This window comes from Hyperolius riggenbachi, unplaced genomic scaffold (genome assembly GCF_040937935.1).
Source record: "Hyperolius riggenbachi isolate aHypRig1 unplaced genomic scaffold, aHypRig1.pri scaffold_141, whole genome shotgun sequence".
NCBI classification, from domain to species: Eukaryota; Metazoa; Chordata; class Amphibia; order Anura; family Hyperoliidae; genus Hyperolius; species Hyperolius riggenbachi.
In genome coordinates this window covers 88,026-107,490 of record NW_027152355.1, presented here as the reverse complement: position 1 = coordinate 107,490, position 19,465 = coordinate 88,026, and the positions used below count along the sequence as shown (strand labels likewise).

General features: G+C 47.6%; 1 protein-coding gene across 1 annotated transcript; it reads left to right on the top strand.

Annotated features, from left to right (window-relative positions):
• The first annotated feature begins 1,108 nt into the window (after window positions 1-1,108).
• LOC137543648 (uncharacterized) lies at window positions 1,109-7,600 on the top strand. The gene is made up of 2 exons (XM_068264770.1): window positions 1,109-7,273; window positions 7,515-7,600. The coding sequence occupies exon 1, from the start codon at window positions 1,109-1,111 to the stop codon at window positions 6,980-6,982; it is 5,874 nt and encodes a 1,957-aa protein (XP_068120871.1). The 3' UTR covers window positions 6,983-7,273; window positions 7,515-7,600.
• The last annotated feature ends 11,865 nt before the right edge of the window (window positions 7,601-19,465 follow it).

Genomic DNA, 19,465 nt, shown 5'->3' with positions numbered 1-19,465 from the left:
GAACATCCCCATCTTCCCAGACTGTTTCATTCTACTCCAGTTGTAGAGGTAGTGGGTCACGGCTTTCTTCTGTTCTAGCAGGCGGGAGAACATGAGCAGGGTCGAGTTCCAGCGAGTCGGGCTATCGCAAATGAGGCGTCTCACCGGCATGTTGTTTTTGCGCTGAATTTCCGCAAAGCGTGCCATGGCTGTTGTCATGTCTTGCAGACATCTTTCATTAAAATGGGTGCTAATCCATACAGGATTTATCCTGTGTTAGAATGAGGTAGGACAGCGCCACCTATTGACCACTGCATTACATTGTTCTCAGTTAAGTTCAGCCTTTCTGTTACTCCTCCTCCTCTGTGACCTCATGCACCAGACAAGAAGGGAGTAGCCTTCTAGAAGCTGCCATTTTCGCATGCTCTCTGCTGAGGAATCTTCTCCGTGCTTCCACTAAAGGCTGCATAGCCGGTAAGGCATTCTTTCTTACTGTTTTCTATGAATCTGCATGACTAGTACTAGCTGTAGACATGTATTGTGTGTTATTTCTGTGTAGGCAGCTAGTTAGTAGTTCAACTGTATAGTGAGGCCTAGTCAGCTATCCATGCAGCCATGTTGCTGTGTGCACTAGTCTATCTACTGTATGCTGATATGTGATATGTTTATATGCAGTTCATGTACTTATTGCATCATTTCTGTTATTTGTTTACAGTTTCACACCAACTTACTTCAGCTCATTAAAGCTACAGATCATACCTGGTCTCAATTTATTGAGTAGTAGGAGGGTGTTTATCTGCCTGCTAAGCTCCATACACGCCCCAGGGGTACACGTGGTAGTGAGGACAGGACAGTGAAACGGCTGCTACCCGCGAGTGGAACCAGACCGGCTAGCTTCTCAGACAGTGAAACGGCTGCTACCCGCGAGTGAAACGGCTGCTACCCGCGAGTGAAACGGCTGCTACCCGCGAGTGGAACCAGACCGGCTAGCTTCCCAGCCAGTGAAACGCTGCTACCCAGTGAGTGGAAAATAAGATACTGACTACAGAGACAGCTATACTACCACGCAGCTACGTGCATATCAGTACGCAGCAGTCTCTACACAGTCAAGATCCTTAACAGCAGCATCATGTCAGAAAGCCAAACTTCTTCTTACAAGACAAGGTCTAAAGTCAGTCGCTCTACAAGATCCTCATCAGTCAGCAATGCGGCCGCCATTGCTCGCGCAGAAGCTGAAGCTGCAAAAGCACGTGCTGCCTTCGCAGAGCAAGAGATGCAGCTAAAGCTGCAACAAGCGACACTTGAAACTGAAAGGGCAAAACAGCAAGCAGCACTAGAGAAGCTCTCAGCACAGAGGGAAGCTGCTGCAGCTATTGCCAAAGCAGAAGCCTTAGAAGCACTCATCCACCCAGACGACGAAAGACACAGCAGGCCAGCCAGCCTTGATCTCGCCCATCAGGATCCCCTGCAGCGCACTTCAGATTATGTCCATCGACATTCCAGAATGATCGACTCTTTCCTGTCAATGGAAGATGCTCAACGGGACCTCATCGACAGATCTCATCAAACTCAATTCACAGCCCAGACAGAAAACCAGAATAAGCCTCCAGCCAGCAAGCCAGAAGTCAATATAGAAAATGAACTGATTTCAGAGCACCTGCCACCATGTCCGGAACTTCAACCGGCACATAACGTTCCAGGAACTTCTCCTTACACGCCAAATAGGTATGAGACATTTCGACCAAAACGAGAGACTACTGACAGGTATGATTACACACCACTTTCTCACTATGGCAACACACCACCATCTTTCCCTGCTCCTGCTCAAACCAGCATGGACATTGTTAAGTTCCTCACACGGCGTGAGCTGGTTGCCAAGGGACTTGTGAAGTTTGATGATCACCCTGAGAGTTATAGGGCCTGGCGGTCCTCCTTTAAGAACACAATTAAAGATGTTGAACTGTCCCCTAGTGAGGAGATGGACCTCTTAGCTAAGTGGCTAGGGACTGCATCTGCTGAGCATGTAAAAAGAATCAGGTCCATTAACATAAGAAACCCAGCAGCTGGACTAAAAATGGTTTGGGACAGACTTGATGAATGTTATGGTTCAGTGGAGGCTATAGAAAACTCTTTGTTTAAAAGGATAGAAGATTTCCCTAAAATAGCTTCCAAAGGCTTGCAGAAACTCAGGGAACTTAGTGACTTGTTAATGGAACTTCAGGTAGCCAAATCTGAAGGTGATCTGTCAGGCCTTGCATATTTTGACACTGCCAGAGGTGTTAACCTCATAGTACAAAAGTTAACCCCTGGCTTACAAAATGAGTGGGTTAAATGTGGTTCTAACTATAAGAAAAAATACCATGTTTCATTTCCTCCATTTTCTGTGTTTGTAGACTTTATACATGATCAGGCTAAGATAAGAAATGATCCTAGTTTTGATTTTGCACTAACATGTACTTCTGTTCCAGGTCTTCCTTCACACAAAGCTTCAGTGGCAGTTCACAAGACTGAACTGTCTTCCCCAGACTCTCCCCACAGGTTTGCTGGCTCCTCCCAGGCAGCAAACAAAGTTAGAGACCCTGGTAAGCAGTGTCCTATACACAGAAGGCCACATTCTCTGCTGAAATGTAGGGGGTTTAGAGAGAAACCCATTGAGGAACGTAAAGCCTTTCTTAGAGAGAATAGCATCTGTTACAAGTGCTGCTCATCCACCACTCACTTTGCCAAGAACTGCAAGTTTAGTGAAAATTGTAAAGAATGTGATAGCACAGATCACAACACAGCACTACATCCTGGACCAGCTCCATGGACTTTACAACATACTTACAGCACAACCGAGCATGGCGGGGAGGAGGGTGACACTCCTACAGTTACATTAGAGGTCACTCCACAGTGCACAGAGGTCTGCAAAGGAGCCACAGGTGGAAGATCCTGCTCCAAAATGTGTCTAGTCCGAGTCTACCCAGCAGAACAAAGGGAGAAAGCAGTAAAAATGTATGCCATCCTAGACGATCAAAGCAATGGGTCTCTAGCCCACCCAACCTTCTTTGATATGTTCAATGTTAAAGGCCCCAGCTCTCCATACTCACTAAGGACTTGTGCAGGAATTGTGGAGACGGCGGGGAGAAGAGCATCTGGCTTCCAGATCGAAGCTATAGATGGAAGCATCTGCTTGCCCTTACCAACTCTAATAGAGTGCAACCAGATTCCTGATCATAGATCTGAAATTCCTACTCCAGATGTCGCATTACATCATGCACACTTGAAGCGTATAGCCCACCTGATCCCAGAACTTGATCCACAGGCTAAGATAATCTTGCTACTCGGGAGGGATATCCTACGAATCCATAAAGTGAGAAAACAAATAGATGGTTCCCATGATGCTCCTTATGCTCAGAAGCTAGACCTAGGATGGGTCATAATAGGTGAGGTCTGCCTAGGGCGTGTGCACAAGCCAGATACAGTTCATAGTATGTTCACAAGCACACTAGCAAGTGGGCGCCCCTCACTTTTCCAACCATGTGTCAACAACTTTCTCATAAAGGAGCTACCATGTGCCTCCCATCTACCTTGTCCCTTCACAGATGTCTCTAGTGACAATGATGCCTGTGACAGTGACCAAGACCACTTAGGATGCAGAGTCTTCCAGAGGTCAAAAGATGATAATCGGGTAGCATTATCTATTGAAGACAAGCAGTTCTTGGAAATAATGGAACGAGACTTTGTGAAGGACAGCACTAACAGTTGGGTTGCACCCCTTCCTTTCAGAACTCAGAGAAGACGCCTACCTAACAACAAAGTACAAGTGCTTAAACGTTTCTCTTCTCTCAGACGTAACTTCCAAAGAAAGCCAGAAATGAGAGAACACTTCTTTTCTTTCATGCAGAAAATATTTGAGAACAATCATGCAGAGATTGACCCACCCCTTAAAGGTCCTGAAGAATGCTGGTACCTGCCAATTTTTGGAGTATATCATCCAAAGAAGCCAGGTCAGATCAGAGTAGTGTTTGACTCTAGCGCCAAATTTGAAGGCATCTCCCTAAACGATGTGCTGCTGACAGGCCCTGACCTGAATAACAAGCTACTGGGGGTACTTCTCCGTTTCCGCAAGGACACTGTCGCTCTGATTGCCGACATCCAACAGATGTTTCATTGCTTCCTTGTTAAGGAGAAGGATAGAAACTTCCTCAGATTCCTCTGGTTTAAAGACAATGATCCTTCAAAGGACATCATAGAGTATCGCATGAGAGTGCACATCTTTGGGAACAGCCCCTCACCTGCAGTTGCTATATATGGACTCAGACGTTCTGCTCAAGAAGGAGAGAGAGAATATGGGTTGGACACAAGACAGTTTGTAGAAAGAGACTTCTATGTAGATGACTGTTTGAAATCATTACCTTCTAATGACTCTGCAATCAGTCTCCTCAAAAGAGCCCAAGACATGCTTGCCTGCTCCAACTTGAGACTTCACAAGATTGCTTCAAACAGCAAAGAAGTTATGGAAGCCTTCCCTTCTGAAGATCATTCTAATGACCTAAGGGACTTGGATCTGGGGTCAGAAACTTTACCAGTCCAACGTAGCCTTGGACTTCTCTGGGACTTAAAATCTGACACCTTCACCTTTCAAGTTAGCAAGGAAGAAAAACCTTTTACTCGCAGAGGTGTCCTATCTGCAATCAACAGCCTATATGACCCTTTGGGATTTGCGGCTCCTGTCACTATCCAGGGTAAGGCCTTGCTCAGAGATTTAACCCGTGAAACTACTGACTGGGATGTTCCATTGCCTCCTGACAAGAAGAATCTGTGGGTGGAATGGAGAAACTCTCTAGCAGCTCTGTCTAGCCTTAAAGTTGCACGCACATATGCTCCTGTGCCATCTACAGATGTCCAAGATCATACACTTTGTGTATTTTCTGATGCTTCAGTTAAAGCCATATCTGCTGTCGCTTATCTTAGAACCATAGACATTAAAGGACAATGCCACATTGGCTTTGTTATGGGCAAAGCAAAACTTGCACCACAGCCTGAGCACACGATACCCAGACTTGAACTTTGTGCAGCAGTCCTAGCTGTTGAAATGGCTGAGCTAATCACATCTGAGATTGACATTGACCTTAAAAAGGCTGAATTCTACACAGACAGCAAAGTAGTCTTAGGCTACATCAACAACGAGTCCAGACGATTCTATGTTTATGTCAACAACAGGGTGCTGCGGATTAGGAAATCCACCAGTCCAGAACAGTGGCATTATGTGTCCACTGACAACAATCCTGCGGACCACGCTACAAGAGCTGTTGCAGCAAGTCATCTCAAAAATACAACTTGGTTCACAGGTCCTGCATTCTTGTGTAATTCCACTCCAGCAGTTCACCAGAACAACATGTTTGAACTAGTGGATGAAGACTCAGACACTGAGATCCGTCCACAAGTGTCTGCACTTCACACAGTGACACTCTTCAAGTCCTTTGAATCTCATCGCTTCAAGAGATTCTCTACCTGGAAATCACTTGTTAGAGCCATTACCTGTCTAGCTCACATAGCCCGATCTTTTCAAAGAACCAATTCGAATGATGCTAAGAAGTGTAAAGGTTGGCACCACTGTCAAGAGGTATACACCATAGCAGAACTCCAACACTCCAAGAACTTCATCATTCGCACTGTACAGCAGGAAATCTACACCAAAGAGATTGCCTGTATCACTAACAGCAAGTCTATCCCTAAAGACAGCTCTTTAAAGAAACTTGACCCATTCCTTGACAAATACGGTCTCCTGAGAGTAGGAGGTCGTCTTAAGCAAGCAAGTCTAGAGCCTGATGAAAGGAATCCTCTGATAATTCCCGGTCATCATCATGTTACAAGATTGATTGTACAACACTACCACATCCAAGTCAAGCACCAAGGAAGACTGTTTACAGAAGGAGCTTTACATACTGCTGGATTGTGGATAGTTGGGGCAAAGAGATGTGTGAGTAGCATCATCTTCAGTTGCATCACATGCCGTAAACTTCGTGGTATGCTACAAACACAGAAGATGGCTAATCTGCCTGCTGATAGACTCAGTATGGATCCTCCTTTCACCAATGTTGGACTTGACGTATTTGGGCCTTGGTCCGTCACAGCACGTCAAACTAGAGGCGGTCAAGCAAACAGTAAACGCTGGGCAGTCATATTCACCTGTATGACCATCAGAGCTGTTCACATTGAAGTCATTGAATCTATGGATACTTCAAGCTTTATCAACGCCCTTAGACGTTTTATTGCAATCAGAGGTCCTGTGAAGCACATTCGATCTGACAGAGGCACCAATTTCATTGGAGCTGCTAAAGAACTACAGATCTCTTCCAATATTGATGCCAAGGCTGTGGAAAGATACCTGAGTGATCAGGACTGCACTTGGACTTTCAACCCACCTCACTCCTCTCACATGGGTGGAGCTTGGGAAAGGATGATCGGCATAGCCCGAAGAATCTTGGATTCCATCTTTCTACAAGCAGGAACTGCAAGACTCACTCACGAGAGCCTGGTAACCTTCATGGCTGAAGTCACAGCTATCATCAATGCTAGACCTCTGACTCCAGTTCTTAGTGATCCAGAAGAACCATTTCTTCTCACTCCTGCAACCCTCCTTACCCAAAAGACTGGGAAAGTGAGTCCTCCTCCTGGTGAGTTCAGCACTAAAGACATGTACAAACGTCAATGGAAACAAGTGCAGTGCCTTGCTGACACATTCTGGGACAGATGGAAGAAACAATACATCTCTACTTTGCAACCACGGAACAAGTGGCAGACTGCAAGGCCCAACCTGAAACCCGGAGATGTTGTACTTCTAAAGGACTGCCAATTGCAGAGAAATGAGTGGCCTCTAGGACTTGTCACCAAGACGTTTCCAAGTGAGGACGGAAATGTCCGCAAAGTAGAAGTAAAGGTCTGCAGACAGCAAGAGACCAAGTTGTTTCTCAGACCAGTGTGTGAACTCATTCTCCTATTATCCCCTACTGAATGATGGTGGTATCTGTTGATACCAGACGGGGAGTGTCATGTCTTGCAGACATCTTTCATTAAAATGGGTGCTAATCCATACAGGATTTATCCTGTGTTAGAATGAGGTAGGACAGCGCCACCTATTGACCACTGCATTACATTGTTCTCAGTTAAGTTCAGCCTTTCTGTTACTCCTCCTCCTCTGTGACCTCATGCACCAGACAAGAAGGGAGTAGCCTTCTAGAAGCTGCCATTTTCGCATGCTCTCTGCTGAGGAATCTTCTCCGTGCTTCCACTAAAGGCTGCATAGCCGGTAAGGCATTCTTTCTTACTGTTTTCTATGAATCTGCATGACTAGTACTAGCTGTAGACATGTATTGTGTGTTATTTCTGTGTAGGCAGCTAGTTAGTAGTTCAACTGTATAGTGAGGCCTAGTCAGCTATCCATGCAGCCATGTTGCTGTGTGCACTAGTCTATCTACTGTATGCTGATATGTGATATGTTTATATGCAGTTCATGTACTTATTGCATCATTTCTGTTATTTGTTTACAGTTTCACACCAACTTACTTCAGCTCATTAAAGCTACAGATCATACCTGGTCTCAATTTATTGAGTAGTAGGAGGGTGTTTATCTGCCTGCTAAGCTCCATACACGCCCCAGGGGTACACGTGGTAGTGAGGACAGGACAGCTGTGTAAGACCGCCTCAAATGCCCACAGAACTTCCTGGCCTGCTTCAGGACATTCGCTAAGCCAGGGTACTTTGCCACAAATCTTTGAACCACTAGATTCATGACATGTGCCATGCAGGGTATGTGTGTCAGCTTCCCCATATGCAAAGCGGCAAGCAGATTGCTGCCGTTGTCGCACACCACGTTGCCTATCTCCAGGTGGTGCGGGGTCAGCCACTCATCCACCTGTTTCTTAAGAGCAGCCAGGAGAGCTGCTCCAGTGTGACTCTCCGCTTTGAGACAAGCCATGTCTAAGATGGCGTGACACCGTCGTACCTGGCATGCAGCATAGGCCCTGCGGAGCTGGGGCTGTGTAGCTGGAGAGGAGAACTGCCACTCAGCCAAGGAGGAGGAGGACAGCGAAGAGCATGTAGCAGGAGGAGAGGAGGTGGCAGGAGGCCTGCCTGCAAGCCGTGGAGGTGTCACAATTTGGTCCGCTGCGCCCTGCTTGCCATCGTTCACCACCAGGTTCACCCAATGGGCTGTGTAGGTAATGTAGCGGCCCTGCCCGTGCTTGGCAGACCAGGCATCCGTGGTCAGGTGTACCCTTGACCCAACGCTCTTCGCAAGAGATGACACCACTTGCCTCTCAACTTCACGGTGCAGTTGGGGTATGGCCTTTCTCGAAAAATAAGTGCGGCCTGGCATCTTCCACTGCGGTGTTCCGATGGCCACAAATTTACGGAAGGCCTCAGAGTCCACCAGCCGGTATGGTAACAGCTGCCGAGCTAACAGTTCCGCCACGCCAGCTGTCAGACGGCGGGCAAGGGGGTGACTGGCCGAAATTGGCTTCTTCCGCTCAAACATTTCCTTCACGGACACCTGACTGCTGCTGTGGGCAGAGGAGCAGGAAGCGCTCAAGGGCAGAGGCGGAGTGGAGGAGGGTGCCTGTGAAGGTGGAAGGGAGAAAGCGGCAGAAGCAGATAATGCACCTGATGGAGGAGGAAGAGGAGAAGGAGGGTGGCTTTGCTTTTGTGTGCTGCTGCTGCTTTTGCTCAGGTGGCCATCCCATTGCTGTTTGTGCCTTTTCTCCAGGTGCCTTCGTAAGGCACTTGTCCCTACGTGAGTGTTGGCCTTTCCACGGCTCAATTTTTGTTGGCAGAGCGAACAGATGGCTTTGGTCCGATCTGAGGCACACACATTAAAAAATTTCCACACCGCTGAGCCACCCTGGGATGTGGGCACTATGGGGACCTCAGCAGCTGATGCTGAAGGGCAAGTTGGCTGGCTGTACATAGGTGGCAATACATGGTGCCGGACACTGCCACCAGCTGTTTCTGACGAAGAGCTGCCCCAGCTTCTTTCAGCAACTTCTCTCCTCCTCCTACTCTCTGACTCCCCCTCTGAACTGTCCCCCTCTTCATCTCCTCTATTGGGTACATACAGTGGATCCCTATCATCGTCATCATCGTAATCATCCTGCCCAGCTTCGCTTGCCTCAGACAAATCCAAACATGCACCAACATCAGTAGGTCCTTCATCCTCCTTACACGTTACATCCATAATGTTGCCGCGTAACTCAGACATATGAGCTGGTGAAAATTCATCTGGCTGTAACAACAATGGCTGTGCATCAGTGATTTCACCACTAAATAATTCTTGTGAAGTGTCAAATGCAGCGGAAGTGGTGCTAGTAGTAGCACTGGTGGCTGAGCAAGATGAGGTGTTCTGTGTCGCTAAATACTCAACCACGTCCTGACAATCTTGGGAGGTGATGGGACGTGCCTTCTTCCGAGCACTGTACTGTGGGCCAGGTCCACACGAAATTACATTTACACGACCTCGCGCAGACCTGCCGGGTGGCCTTCCTCTGGCTCTGCCACTACCTCTTCCTCTACCTGTTTTGTCCATATCGGGTATGCACGGAGTGGTATATCACACTGCGTGCACTCACGTAGGTAGGTGGGTTCACTTAACTGCACAGGTATGCGCACTGATGCGGTGGGTTCACTGAACAGAACAGGTATACAGTGGCGGGTTCACAGAACAGGTATGCAGTGGCGGGTCCACTGAACAGAACAGGTATGCAGTGGCGGGTTCACTTAACTGCACAGGTATGCGCACTGATGCGGTGGGTTCACTGAACAGAACAGGTATGCAGTGGCGGGTCCACTGAACAGAACAGGTATGCAGTGGCGGGTCCACTGAACAGAACAGGTATGCAGTGGCGGGTTCACTTAACTGCACAGGTATGCGCACTGATGCGGTGGGTCCACTGAACAGAACAGGTATACAGTGGCGGGTCCACTGAACAGAACAGGTATGCAGTGGCGGGTTCACTAAACAGAACAGGTATGCAGTGGCGGGTCCACTGAACAGAACAGGTATGCAGTGGCGGGTTCACTAAACAGAACAGGTATACAGTGGCGGTTCACTAAACAGAACAGGTATACAGTGGCGGTTCACTAAACAGAACAGGTATGCAGTGGCGGGTCCACTGAACAGAACAGGTATGCGCACTGATGCGGTGGGTTCACTGAACAGAACAGGTATGCAGTGGCGGGTTCACTAAACAGAACAGGTATACAGTGGCGGTTCACTAAACAGAACAGGTATACAGTGGCGGTTCACTAAACAGAACAGGTATGCAGTGGCGGGTCCACTGAACAGAACAGGTATGCGCACTGATGCGGTGGGTTCACTGAACAGAACAGGTATGCAGTGGCGGGTTCACTAAACAGAACAGGTATACAGTGGCGGGTTCACTAAACAGAACAGGTATACAGTGGCGGTTCACTAAACAGAACAGGTAAGCAGTGGCGGGTCCACTGAACAGAACAGGTATGCAGTGGCGGGTTCACTAAACAGAACAGGTATGCAGTGGCGGGTTCACTAAACAGAACAGGTATACAGTGGCGGTTCACTAAACAGAACAGGTATACAGTGGCGGTTCACTAAACAGAACAGGTATGCAGTGGCGGGTTCACTTAACTGCACAGGTATGCGCACTGATGCGGTGGGTCCACTGAACAGAACAGGTATGCAGTGGCGGGTTCACTAAACAGAACAGGTATACAGTGGCGGTTCACTAAACAGAACAGGTATGCAGTGGCGGGTCCACTGAACAGAACAGGTATGCAGTGGCGGGTTCACTTAACTGCACAGGTATGCGCACTGATGCGGTGGGTCCACTGAACAGAACAGGTATGCAGTGGCGGGTTCACTAAACAGAACAGGTATACAGTGGCGGGTCCACTGAACAGAACAGGTATGCAGTGGCGGGTTCACTAAACAGAACAGGTATGCAGTGGCGGGTCCACTGAACAGAACAGGTATGCAGTGGCGGGTTCACTAAACAGAACAGGTATACAGTGGCGGTTCACTAAACAGAACAGGTATGCAGTGGCGGGTTCACTAAACAGAACAGGTATACAGTGGCGGTTCACTAAACAGAACAGGTATACAGTGGCGGTTCACTAAACAGAACAGGTATGCAGTGGCGGGTCCACTGAACAGAACAGGTATGCGCACTGATGCGGTGGGTTCACTGAACAGAACAGGTATGCAGTGGCGGGTTCACTAAACAGAACAGGTATACAGTGGCGGTTCACTAAACAGAACAGGTATACAGTGGTGGGTTCACAGCACAGGTATGCAGTGGTGGGTTCACAGCACAGGTATGCAGTGGTGGGTTCACAGCACAGGTATGCAGTGGTGGGTTCAATGAACAGGTATACAGTGGCGGGTCCACTGAACAGAACAGGTATGCAGTGGTGGGTTCACAGCACAGGTATGCAGTGGTGGGTTCACAGCACAGGTATGCAGTGGTGGGTTCACAGAACAGGTATGCAGCCAGACAGGAACAAGCTAAGCCTAACTAATCTTTCCCTGAGAGACAGTCTGCAGCAGCTCGCCCTACTCTGACTAATGCAGGCACACGAGTGGCCTTAATGGCCGCCGCTGCCTGCCTTATATAAGGGGGGGTGGGGCTCCAGGGGCTAGTGTAGCCTAATTGGCTACACTGGGCCTGCTGACTGATGTAGAGGGTCAAAGTTGACCCTCCATGTGCATTATGGGGCGAACCGAACTTCCGCAAAGGTTCGCCTGCGGGACGCGAACGCGAACCACTGAAGTTCGCATGGAACCGTTCGCAGGCGAACCGTTCGGCCCAACTCTAGCAGGGATGGCTGTGCGTGCAAAATAATGTCGGCTGGGGATTAGCCAATCGGGGGCTGCACACATCAGGAGCGCACGCATGTCGCTCCCCTCCTGCACAAGGGAATAAGGCAGGAGTTGGGAGCACATGGCCCGTGCCAGCAAGCCGTTCAGCTGATGCACACGACGGCTGCTGGGAGGCAGAATCCTGACCACCCCCTGGAAGGTGTCGCTGAGCAGGGTATGGCGACACCTTTTGCTGGCATGGGAATCACTAGAGGGAGCAGAGGAGGCCACTGAGGACTGGCTGCCAGAACAGACCTCAGTGTCGGTGGCAGGAGTTGCAGAGGAAGGAGGAGCAGTGCGTTTCTGACGCACTCCTGCTGGTGCTGCTGGAGGAGGTGGAGGAGGGTGGGTGGCTGCTGCCGACGGCTTTGCAGTGGTGGCGGGTCTGCCACTGCCAGCTTCTTTCAACTTCATGAACTCCTCATGCTCATTGAAGTGTTTCCCTGCCAGATGGTTCACCAGAGAGGTGGAGCCATACGCAGAGGGCTCCTTCCCTCTGCTGATCTGCTGGCGGCATTGGTTGCAGATGGCATACTTGCACTCTACATATGGCAGGGTGAAAAAACTCTAAATTGGGGAGGTGAAGTTGCCCCTTCGGCTGGAAGGTGCTGCTGCCGCTGGTCTCCCTGTGGTGGTTGGGGGGGGGGGGGGGTTCTTGGTGCGGCTGGTGGCACTGGCAGAACTCTCCACCTCTGGATCAGCACCCTGTGTGGCCTGCATACCATGCCCACTTCTGATCCTGCCTATGCCTGCGATGCTGATCCCTCTAGCAAGGCCCACAGATGCATCCTCCTCCTACTCTGAGCTGACATCCCCAGGATCTGCCACCCAGTCTCTGTCCTTCACCCTGTCATCCTCATCCTCACCCTCCGCAAACATGTCCTGCTTGGATGACCCCACAAACTCCCCTTCTGCATGCACGGGCTGAGGGACAGTCACCACTGTCTGACTGTCCAAAGCATCATCCCCCAAAGTGCCCGTCAGCATTTCTTCCTCCTCCATTGCCAATTCTGCCACAACAGCACTCCATAGCCCCGCTGTGCTTGGGGATAAGAAGGTGCTGAGTGACAGGGTGCTGGTGTTGCCCGCTGGGGCTGTAGAACTGCACTTCTCCTCCTCCTACCCAGGCAGTGCTGGGCGGCTGCTGCTGCTCTTGTTAACAGGAGTGGTGGCGGGGGTGGAGGACTCGATTCCAGATCTAATGGTGGCCTGCTCATCCACCATCAGTTCCACCACAGCGTCTGCATCCTTCTCCTCAAAAGGACAGCTACGACCTGGCGGTGGGAGGAACATCTGCGCCACACGCTGCTGCTGCTGTGTCTCTGCAGCATGACTCCCAGCTGTTGGGCGGCCAAGGCGTTCACAGCCAGTGATTAATAACGGAATAGCCACTGGTGCAGATGCAGAACTGCGCATGGTGGCGGTGGTGCGGCTGACACACCCACGACCTCTCTTGCCGATGCCCTTGCTGCCCCTGCCTAAACCACAGCTGCCAGTGTCAGACATCGTATATTTTTAATATTATACAAATGAAAAGAAAAAAAAAAAGTTATGTATGTAAAGGCGGGTGGGACAAGTGGGGTACTTTAATGGGCTGGGTCTGGTGGTGGGTGTGTGAGGTGACGGACAGGTGTACTCTACAGCAGAGATCAGTGTAGCGCTAAGGAGAGAGTGCACAGTGCGCACACAAAGACCCTAGCTGACGCTGACTGACGGTGTCCCTATACACAGACTACAGTACAGTACAAAATTCAGCGAATACACAATAGAAATAATATAAACAATAGGATGGGTGTAGCACTAACGAGAGGGTGCGGACAGCGCAGACGTGCACTGCGCACACAAAGACCCTAGCTGACGCTGACTGACGGTGTCCCTATACACAGACTACAGTACAGTACAAGTCAGCAAATACACAATAGAAATAATATAAACAATAGGACGGGTGTAGCACTAACGAGAGGGGGCGGACAGCGCAGACGTGCACTGCGCACACAAAGACCCTAGGTAACGCGGTGACGGACGGTCCCTATACACAGAATAGAGTACACTACAGTACTACTAACTAAACAATAGAAGAATCTAGCTAAATAATAGAACAGGTGTGACTAGATTACAGAGAGCAGATACAGGACAGGTATAACAGTAAAGCTGGGCCTTGCTAACTACAAAATAGTACAAATCTATCTAACACAGAAGTAGTACAGTAGAGTAGTACAGTAGAGTAGGACAGGTGAGAGCACAGGTAAGGTAACTAGAGACTAGAGCACAGAGCAGGGCAGGCTGCCTTGCCTAGGCACAGGGCCTAGCTGCTGGCTGCAGCTGCAGCAACACCAGTGACAGTCTCCCTCCCTTGTCCCTAATCACACAAACTAAACTGCCTAAAATACAATCTATCTACAATACAAAGCAATACAGTTGAATATCAAGTGTTGGAGTGTAAAAACGCTTGGTTTAGAACACAAATGCACTTGCACAGACAAAAAGCACTGGAGCAGTCTCTCAGTACAATCAGCCAGTAAGTCGCAAGCAGGACGAGTGAGGCAAGATGGCGCCCGCTATTTAGAGGGGGGCTTGGCCAGGCTCCCCCTCTGTGATTGGCTGCAGTCAGAGGGCTGGGAGCCCTCTGATTCGCTTGTGAGGACTCGAGGTGACGTCTGACGTGACGCTATCCGAGCTCGGATAGCTAGGATATCTCCGTATAGCTGCTTGCTATCTGAGTGCACTTGGATAGCACAGCCCGGATAGCTAATACTATTTGAGCTCGGTATTCGAGCTCGAATAGTGAAAAAAGAGCTAGGATATCCGAGTATCTCGGATATCCTAGCTCTGATGAGCACCACTGATGACTGTATAGCAGGTGTAGCGGAACAGTAAACGACTTTGATAAAGTCTATTTATGTGCAAGATAATATATACAGACAATCATTAAAATCAACAATTATTGAAACATTAATAGCCAGTATGAAATAAAAAGGAGAGAAAATACTTAGGGTTTGTGGAAATATGTCTATTCTGGGAAAACTTGTAGAGTTCCTTTTGTTCAGTTTCAGCAAAGTTCAAAGTCCAAACAAAATGGCTACCACTCGTTCCTCAAAAGTGGCAGCAGCTATCAGGATGTTGGAAATTGGAGGAATGAGGGAGGAGTCCCTCGCAAACACTTTTAACAATGCACATCTTTGGGTGGAGCCTCAAATACAGCCCAGGGGTTGGACAGGGGCGGTTAGCTCCCTGGCTGGGTGCCCTATGCCCACCAAATATGACATTTGTCATATCTCGGCTTACGCTTTCCGCACACACATGACCATCACATATTCATATTTCTCAGACTATGCCAGTTCATATGATACCAAACTTGGGCATGTTTGCATGCCCGGCTAAAGAACAGTGGAATACCCCGAGTTCTGGTTATGCCAGTGGCCCCAATTTAATATCAAAATACTCACAAGATCCGGACCAGCAGAATGATATAACTTTCACATTTCTCACCTGAACGGTATTCCTTAAATATGCAAACATTTACAACATTCATTTCTTCCTGCTTATTGCTGCAGCCAGGCTGTCTGGTTTCAAGCTGTGACTAGCTCTCTGGGCTCTCCCTGTCTGAAAAGGCCTTTTGGTTTGTTAATTAACATCTGAGTGTGATCAGCTTGGTCAAACTGAGTTTTACACCTCTGGCTAAATTAACAAGTCACAGGGCCAGTTTCCATGAAAAGACTCTGCTAACTAACTCCTCTAAAGAAAGCAGAGACCCCCAGGCTGGACTGCCTGGTATCCAGACATAAGATTCTGATTTGGCAGTGCAATGACAAATCAAGGCAGGAAACCAATTGCGGTTGCGTTTTCTGGTCTGACGGCTCATCCGTCACAGTCTGTCCACAGAGGGCGTGGACAGACTGACATTTTTGAAGATTAACCAGGCCTGGATAGAAGGCACTTTCCTGGCACCTGTTGTCAGCGAAAGGAGGACATGAGGTGCCTGCCTAGGAATTACAATATATTGCCTGCTGCCTGCCATACGTGACGACTCATCCTCCTCCTGCTGGCCTGCTGCATTGATTTATTTATGAATTGATTTATGTATTTAAAACCAGACAGAAAAATATAAAAGAGAAGAAATTCCTGAGAGATGTAGAGGACTATAAACGTAGTGACATCTTTAATTTGGGGGGTCAGAAATACGGAACAAGGCGAGGAAAAGGTAAACGGGTGGGCTGGGGCAATACATCAGAAGAGTCAAGAACCGAATCCTCTGGAAAAGAAAGTGATAAGTCTGGGAAGTCAGGTATCCTTAAAAAACCAAGACAGAACAGGAGAAGGAAACAAAAGAGACGAAATAATAATAGGAATAATGATGAGGAAGTTTTTTTAGACGCAGGATCAGGAGAAGAGGAAAGCGAGGAAAAAGAAGAGGGTATGTTAACCAGAGGGAAACAAGCCAAAATGGGGGGATACAGTTGTTCCAACCGCTAGATCAAGTCGACACGGGTGAAGAAACCCTGGATGTTATTAATTTGACTGATGTGACAGTGATTTTCAGCTCTCTCTACTCAAACAGGGACTGTCTTTTTGCCTTAGGCAGTCTGGATGTGAATTTGAAACATTCAAGGACATACAGCTTTTTTTGAGGAGGGTACTCCTTAAAAGAATGTACTCCAATACCTCTGCGGATACTAATGATCACACTGGGGTCATAGATATTGATGATGTGGATCTGAGCGGCCTTCTCCAGAATATTGAAAGTGAATCAGCCCCTGTACTGCACACCAATCTGCGCCCCAAATCGAATTTTATGCCCGCATTAAGTAGCAATAAGTATACGTCCATGTTTATGGACTTGGTAGCTGAAGACCTTAAATTAATGAACTGGAAAAAGAAGGGCCCAAGACTAATGCTGAGAGGGTATCCAAAGCATATTATTAACACAGCCTATCATAAAGCCTTGTCTAAGAGAAGGTCCGACCTGCTTGTGTGTAGTAAAGCACAGGGCAGTAATAAGGAAAATAAAAAAGATGATGGGATAGTAAGAGTAGTTACCACCTTTAGCTCACACTATGAAGATATTAAAGGAATATTGTCTAAACACTGGCATTTATTAGGAAGGGACCCCATAATCAAGAGGTTTGTGGGAGAATACCCACATATGGCTGCGAGGGGGAGGAATCTGTCCGATATTCTAGTTAACAGCGAGTTTGGCCCAGACAGAAAGTTGGGTATAGCTAGAAGGAACCGAAAAGGTATGTTCCGTTGCTGTGACTGCCAGATGTGCCCATACATGCAAAAGGGTGGGACCTTCTCTAATAGTGATAACACCGAGATGTTTAGGATTAAGGATTATATTGACTGCAATACAGAGAAAGTTATCAATTGAAATGTAGCTGCAATAAGATTTATATAGGAAAAACGTACAGACCGCTTAGAGCAAGGATTCAGGAACATGTAAATAATATTAAGTCTAAAAATGAAAAAAGCCCAATTGCAATGCATTTTCAAGAGTGTCATGAATCAGATCCTAAATATCTAAAAGCAATGGGTATATATAAATGAAACATCAGTTCGAGAAGTGGAGACTATGATCAGCAACTGCTGAAAAAAGAATCCTTTTGGATTTATAAATGCAACTCTATGTATCCTTATGGCTTGAACAGCGATATGAACTTGAAAGTTTTCCTGTGAATCTAGCTCCATAAATGTATCTTCCTTCTTAGGCCACTAGATGGTGCTCTTATCAAGCTCGGAACTATTGAATCACTACAGTTGTTTAACAAACAGATGCGCATGAGCTATATAAATGTTCTGTGCGCCCTCTGCTGGCACACGTCTGAGGAAACCTTAACGGTGAAACGCGTCACGTGTCTAGGTGACGTCACCCCACTGGTCCACCCGTGCCTCCGCCCTCTTCCCCTGTCAGCCTCGCACCTGAAGTCCACTGTAGCGCGGAATTTGAAAACGCTGGATGGAATCCTGCACACGCAACCAAGTGTGCTGAATGAAGCCTGATATCCGGATAGCCGTCCATGGTAGCGTGAGTACCAGCTTGCTTAGAGGAAGCGCTTTGTCTGGTTTGTTTAAACGGCTGTTGCCACTGCATACATTAAGAAAAACGCCACCCCTTGCTGGAGTCGCAGAAACGACCATTGAAAGCTTCGGTTGTTGCTTGGCTAACAGGTGGTTTTGCATTTCAATGTCTGGTGCTTGCAATGAGGGTGTAAGCACAGTTTACTGTACAGAGGCGTGCTACTAAGCACACGGGCTGGATTGAAGATAAGCTACCTAGAGAGTGATGTCAATTCATAGTGATATAGCCGAGTACAAAGGGGCCTGAAGATATAAATTCCGAATGATAATATATAGGTGCACCTATGCTTAATGCCCAATTGCTATGCTGCGGATATAGTCTATGATCAAGCAAGTTTTAATTGTTTTTAAATGTATGTGGCTTTATAGTGGTATATGTCTAATGAAATTTTTGATAATAAATGTATTACCCTTTGCAAGATCAGGCTACCTTTGATGTATGTTGGGAATGATTTATGTATTTATTGTATTTATAAAGCAGCAACATATTACGCCGCGCTCATTTTCATCCTCCTGCTGTCAGTGGTCCCACCACCAGGGTCCACACAATGCATTGCCTGCTGCCAGTGCCACACGTCACTCGTCCTGCTGCTGCTGTATTTATCCTCCTGCTGTCAGTGGTCCCACCACCAGGGTCCACACAATGCATTGCCTGCTGCCAGTGCCACACGTCATGTTTTTTTTTTTTTTATTACACCAATTTCTATGTGATTTCCCTTTGAAAAAAAAAAAAGATTTTGCGAACATATTTTTTACCGAATTTTGACCCAAACACCTGAACCGAATCTGAACCGAATTTCGTGGTCGAAGGCGAATTTGAATGTCATGCGGACCCGAACCGAATTTTGGTACATCTGAGCATGCCTGGCGGGAATTCCCTGACCTATTATCGCAAGTGTAAACATTTTTATGAATTAGCACACAAAAGTCTTAAATACTGATGCAGTGTTTCCCCCAAAGATTTTTTTTTACCGTAAATGTTTTATGAATAGAGCCCTCAGTGTGAGCGCAAGCAAAACTATGCAAGCAAATGCACGCAAAGAAATCAAAAACTGCTTGTCTACAGTAAAACTGCAGCCAGCAGTACATGCTGCAGAAGTGATCATAACTGCACTGCCCCAAATATACTGCAACCAAGGACACTTTAAGAAATTGTCGGTACTATTCCCACACTATTTCACACACTAGAAGATGAGAGAAAAACATATATCCTACTGGGAGAAGAGGAATCCACAGTGACAATCGCTAAACACTATGTCACAGCATGCCACAGACAGAGGAGCATAACGGAACTGTAAACCTAAAAAATGTCCACAGACTGCTTAGCCATTGTCCCCCTACCCCACCCCCTCCCATGTCCCCCATTTCCCCTTGCTTTGGCAATACCTGTAATGAATCTTGGTCATGCCAATAAAGCCATCTTTAATTTGATCTGAACATTTGGAACGTTTAACTTTTTTGCTTACTTTTTTTGTTTTGTTTTTTTACTTACTTTCCAAGGACAAACTTCTTTCCCCATGGGACAGTGTGGAA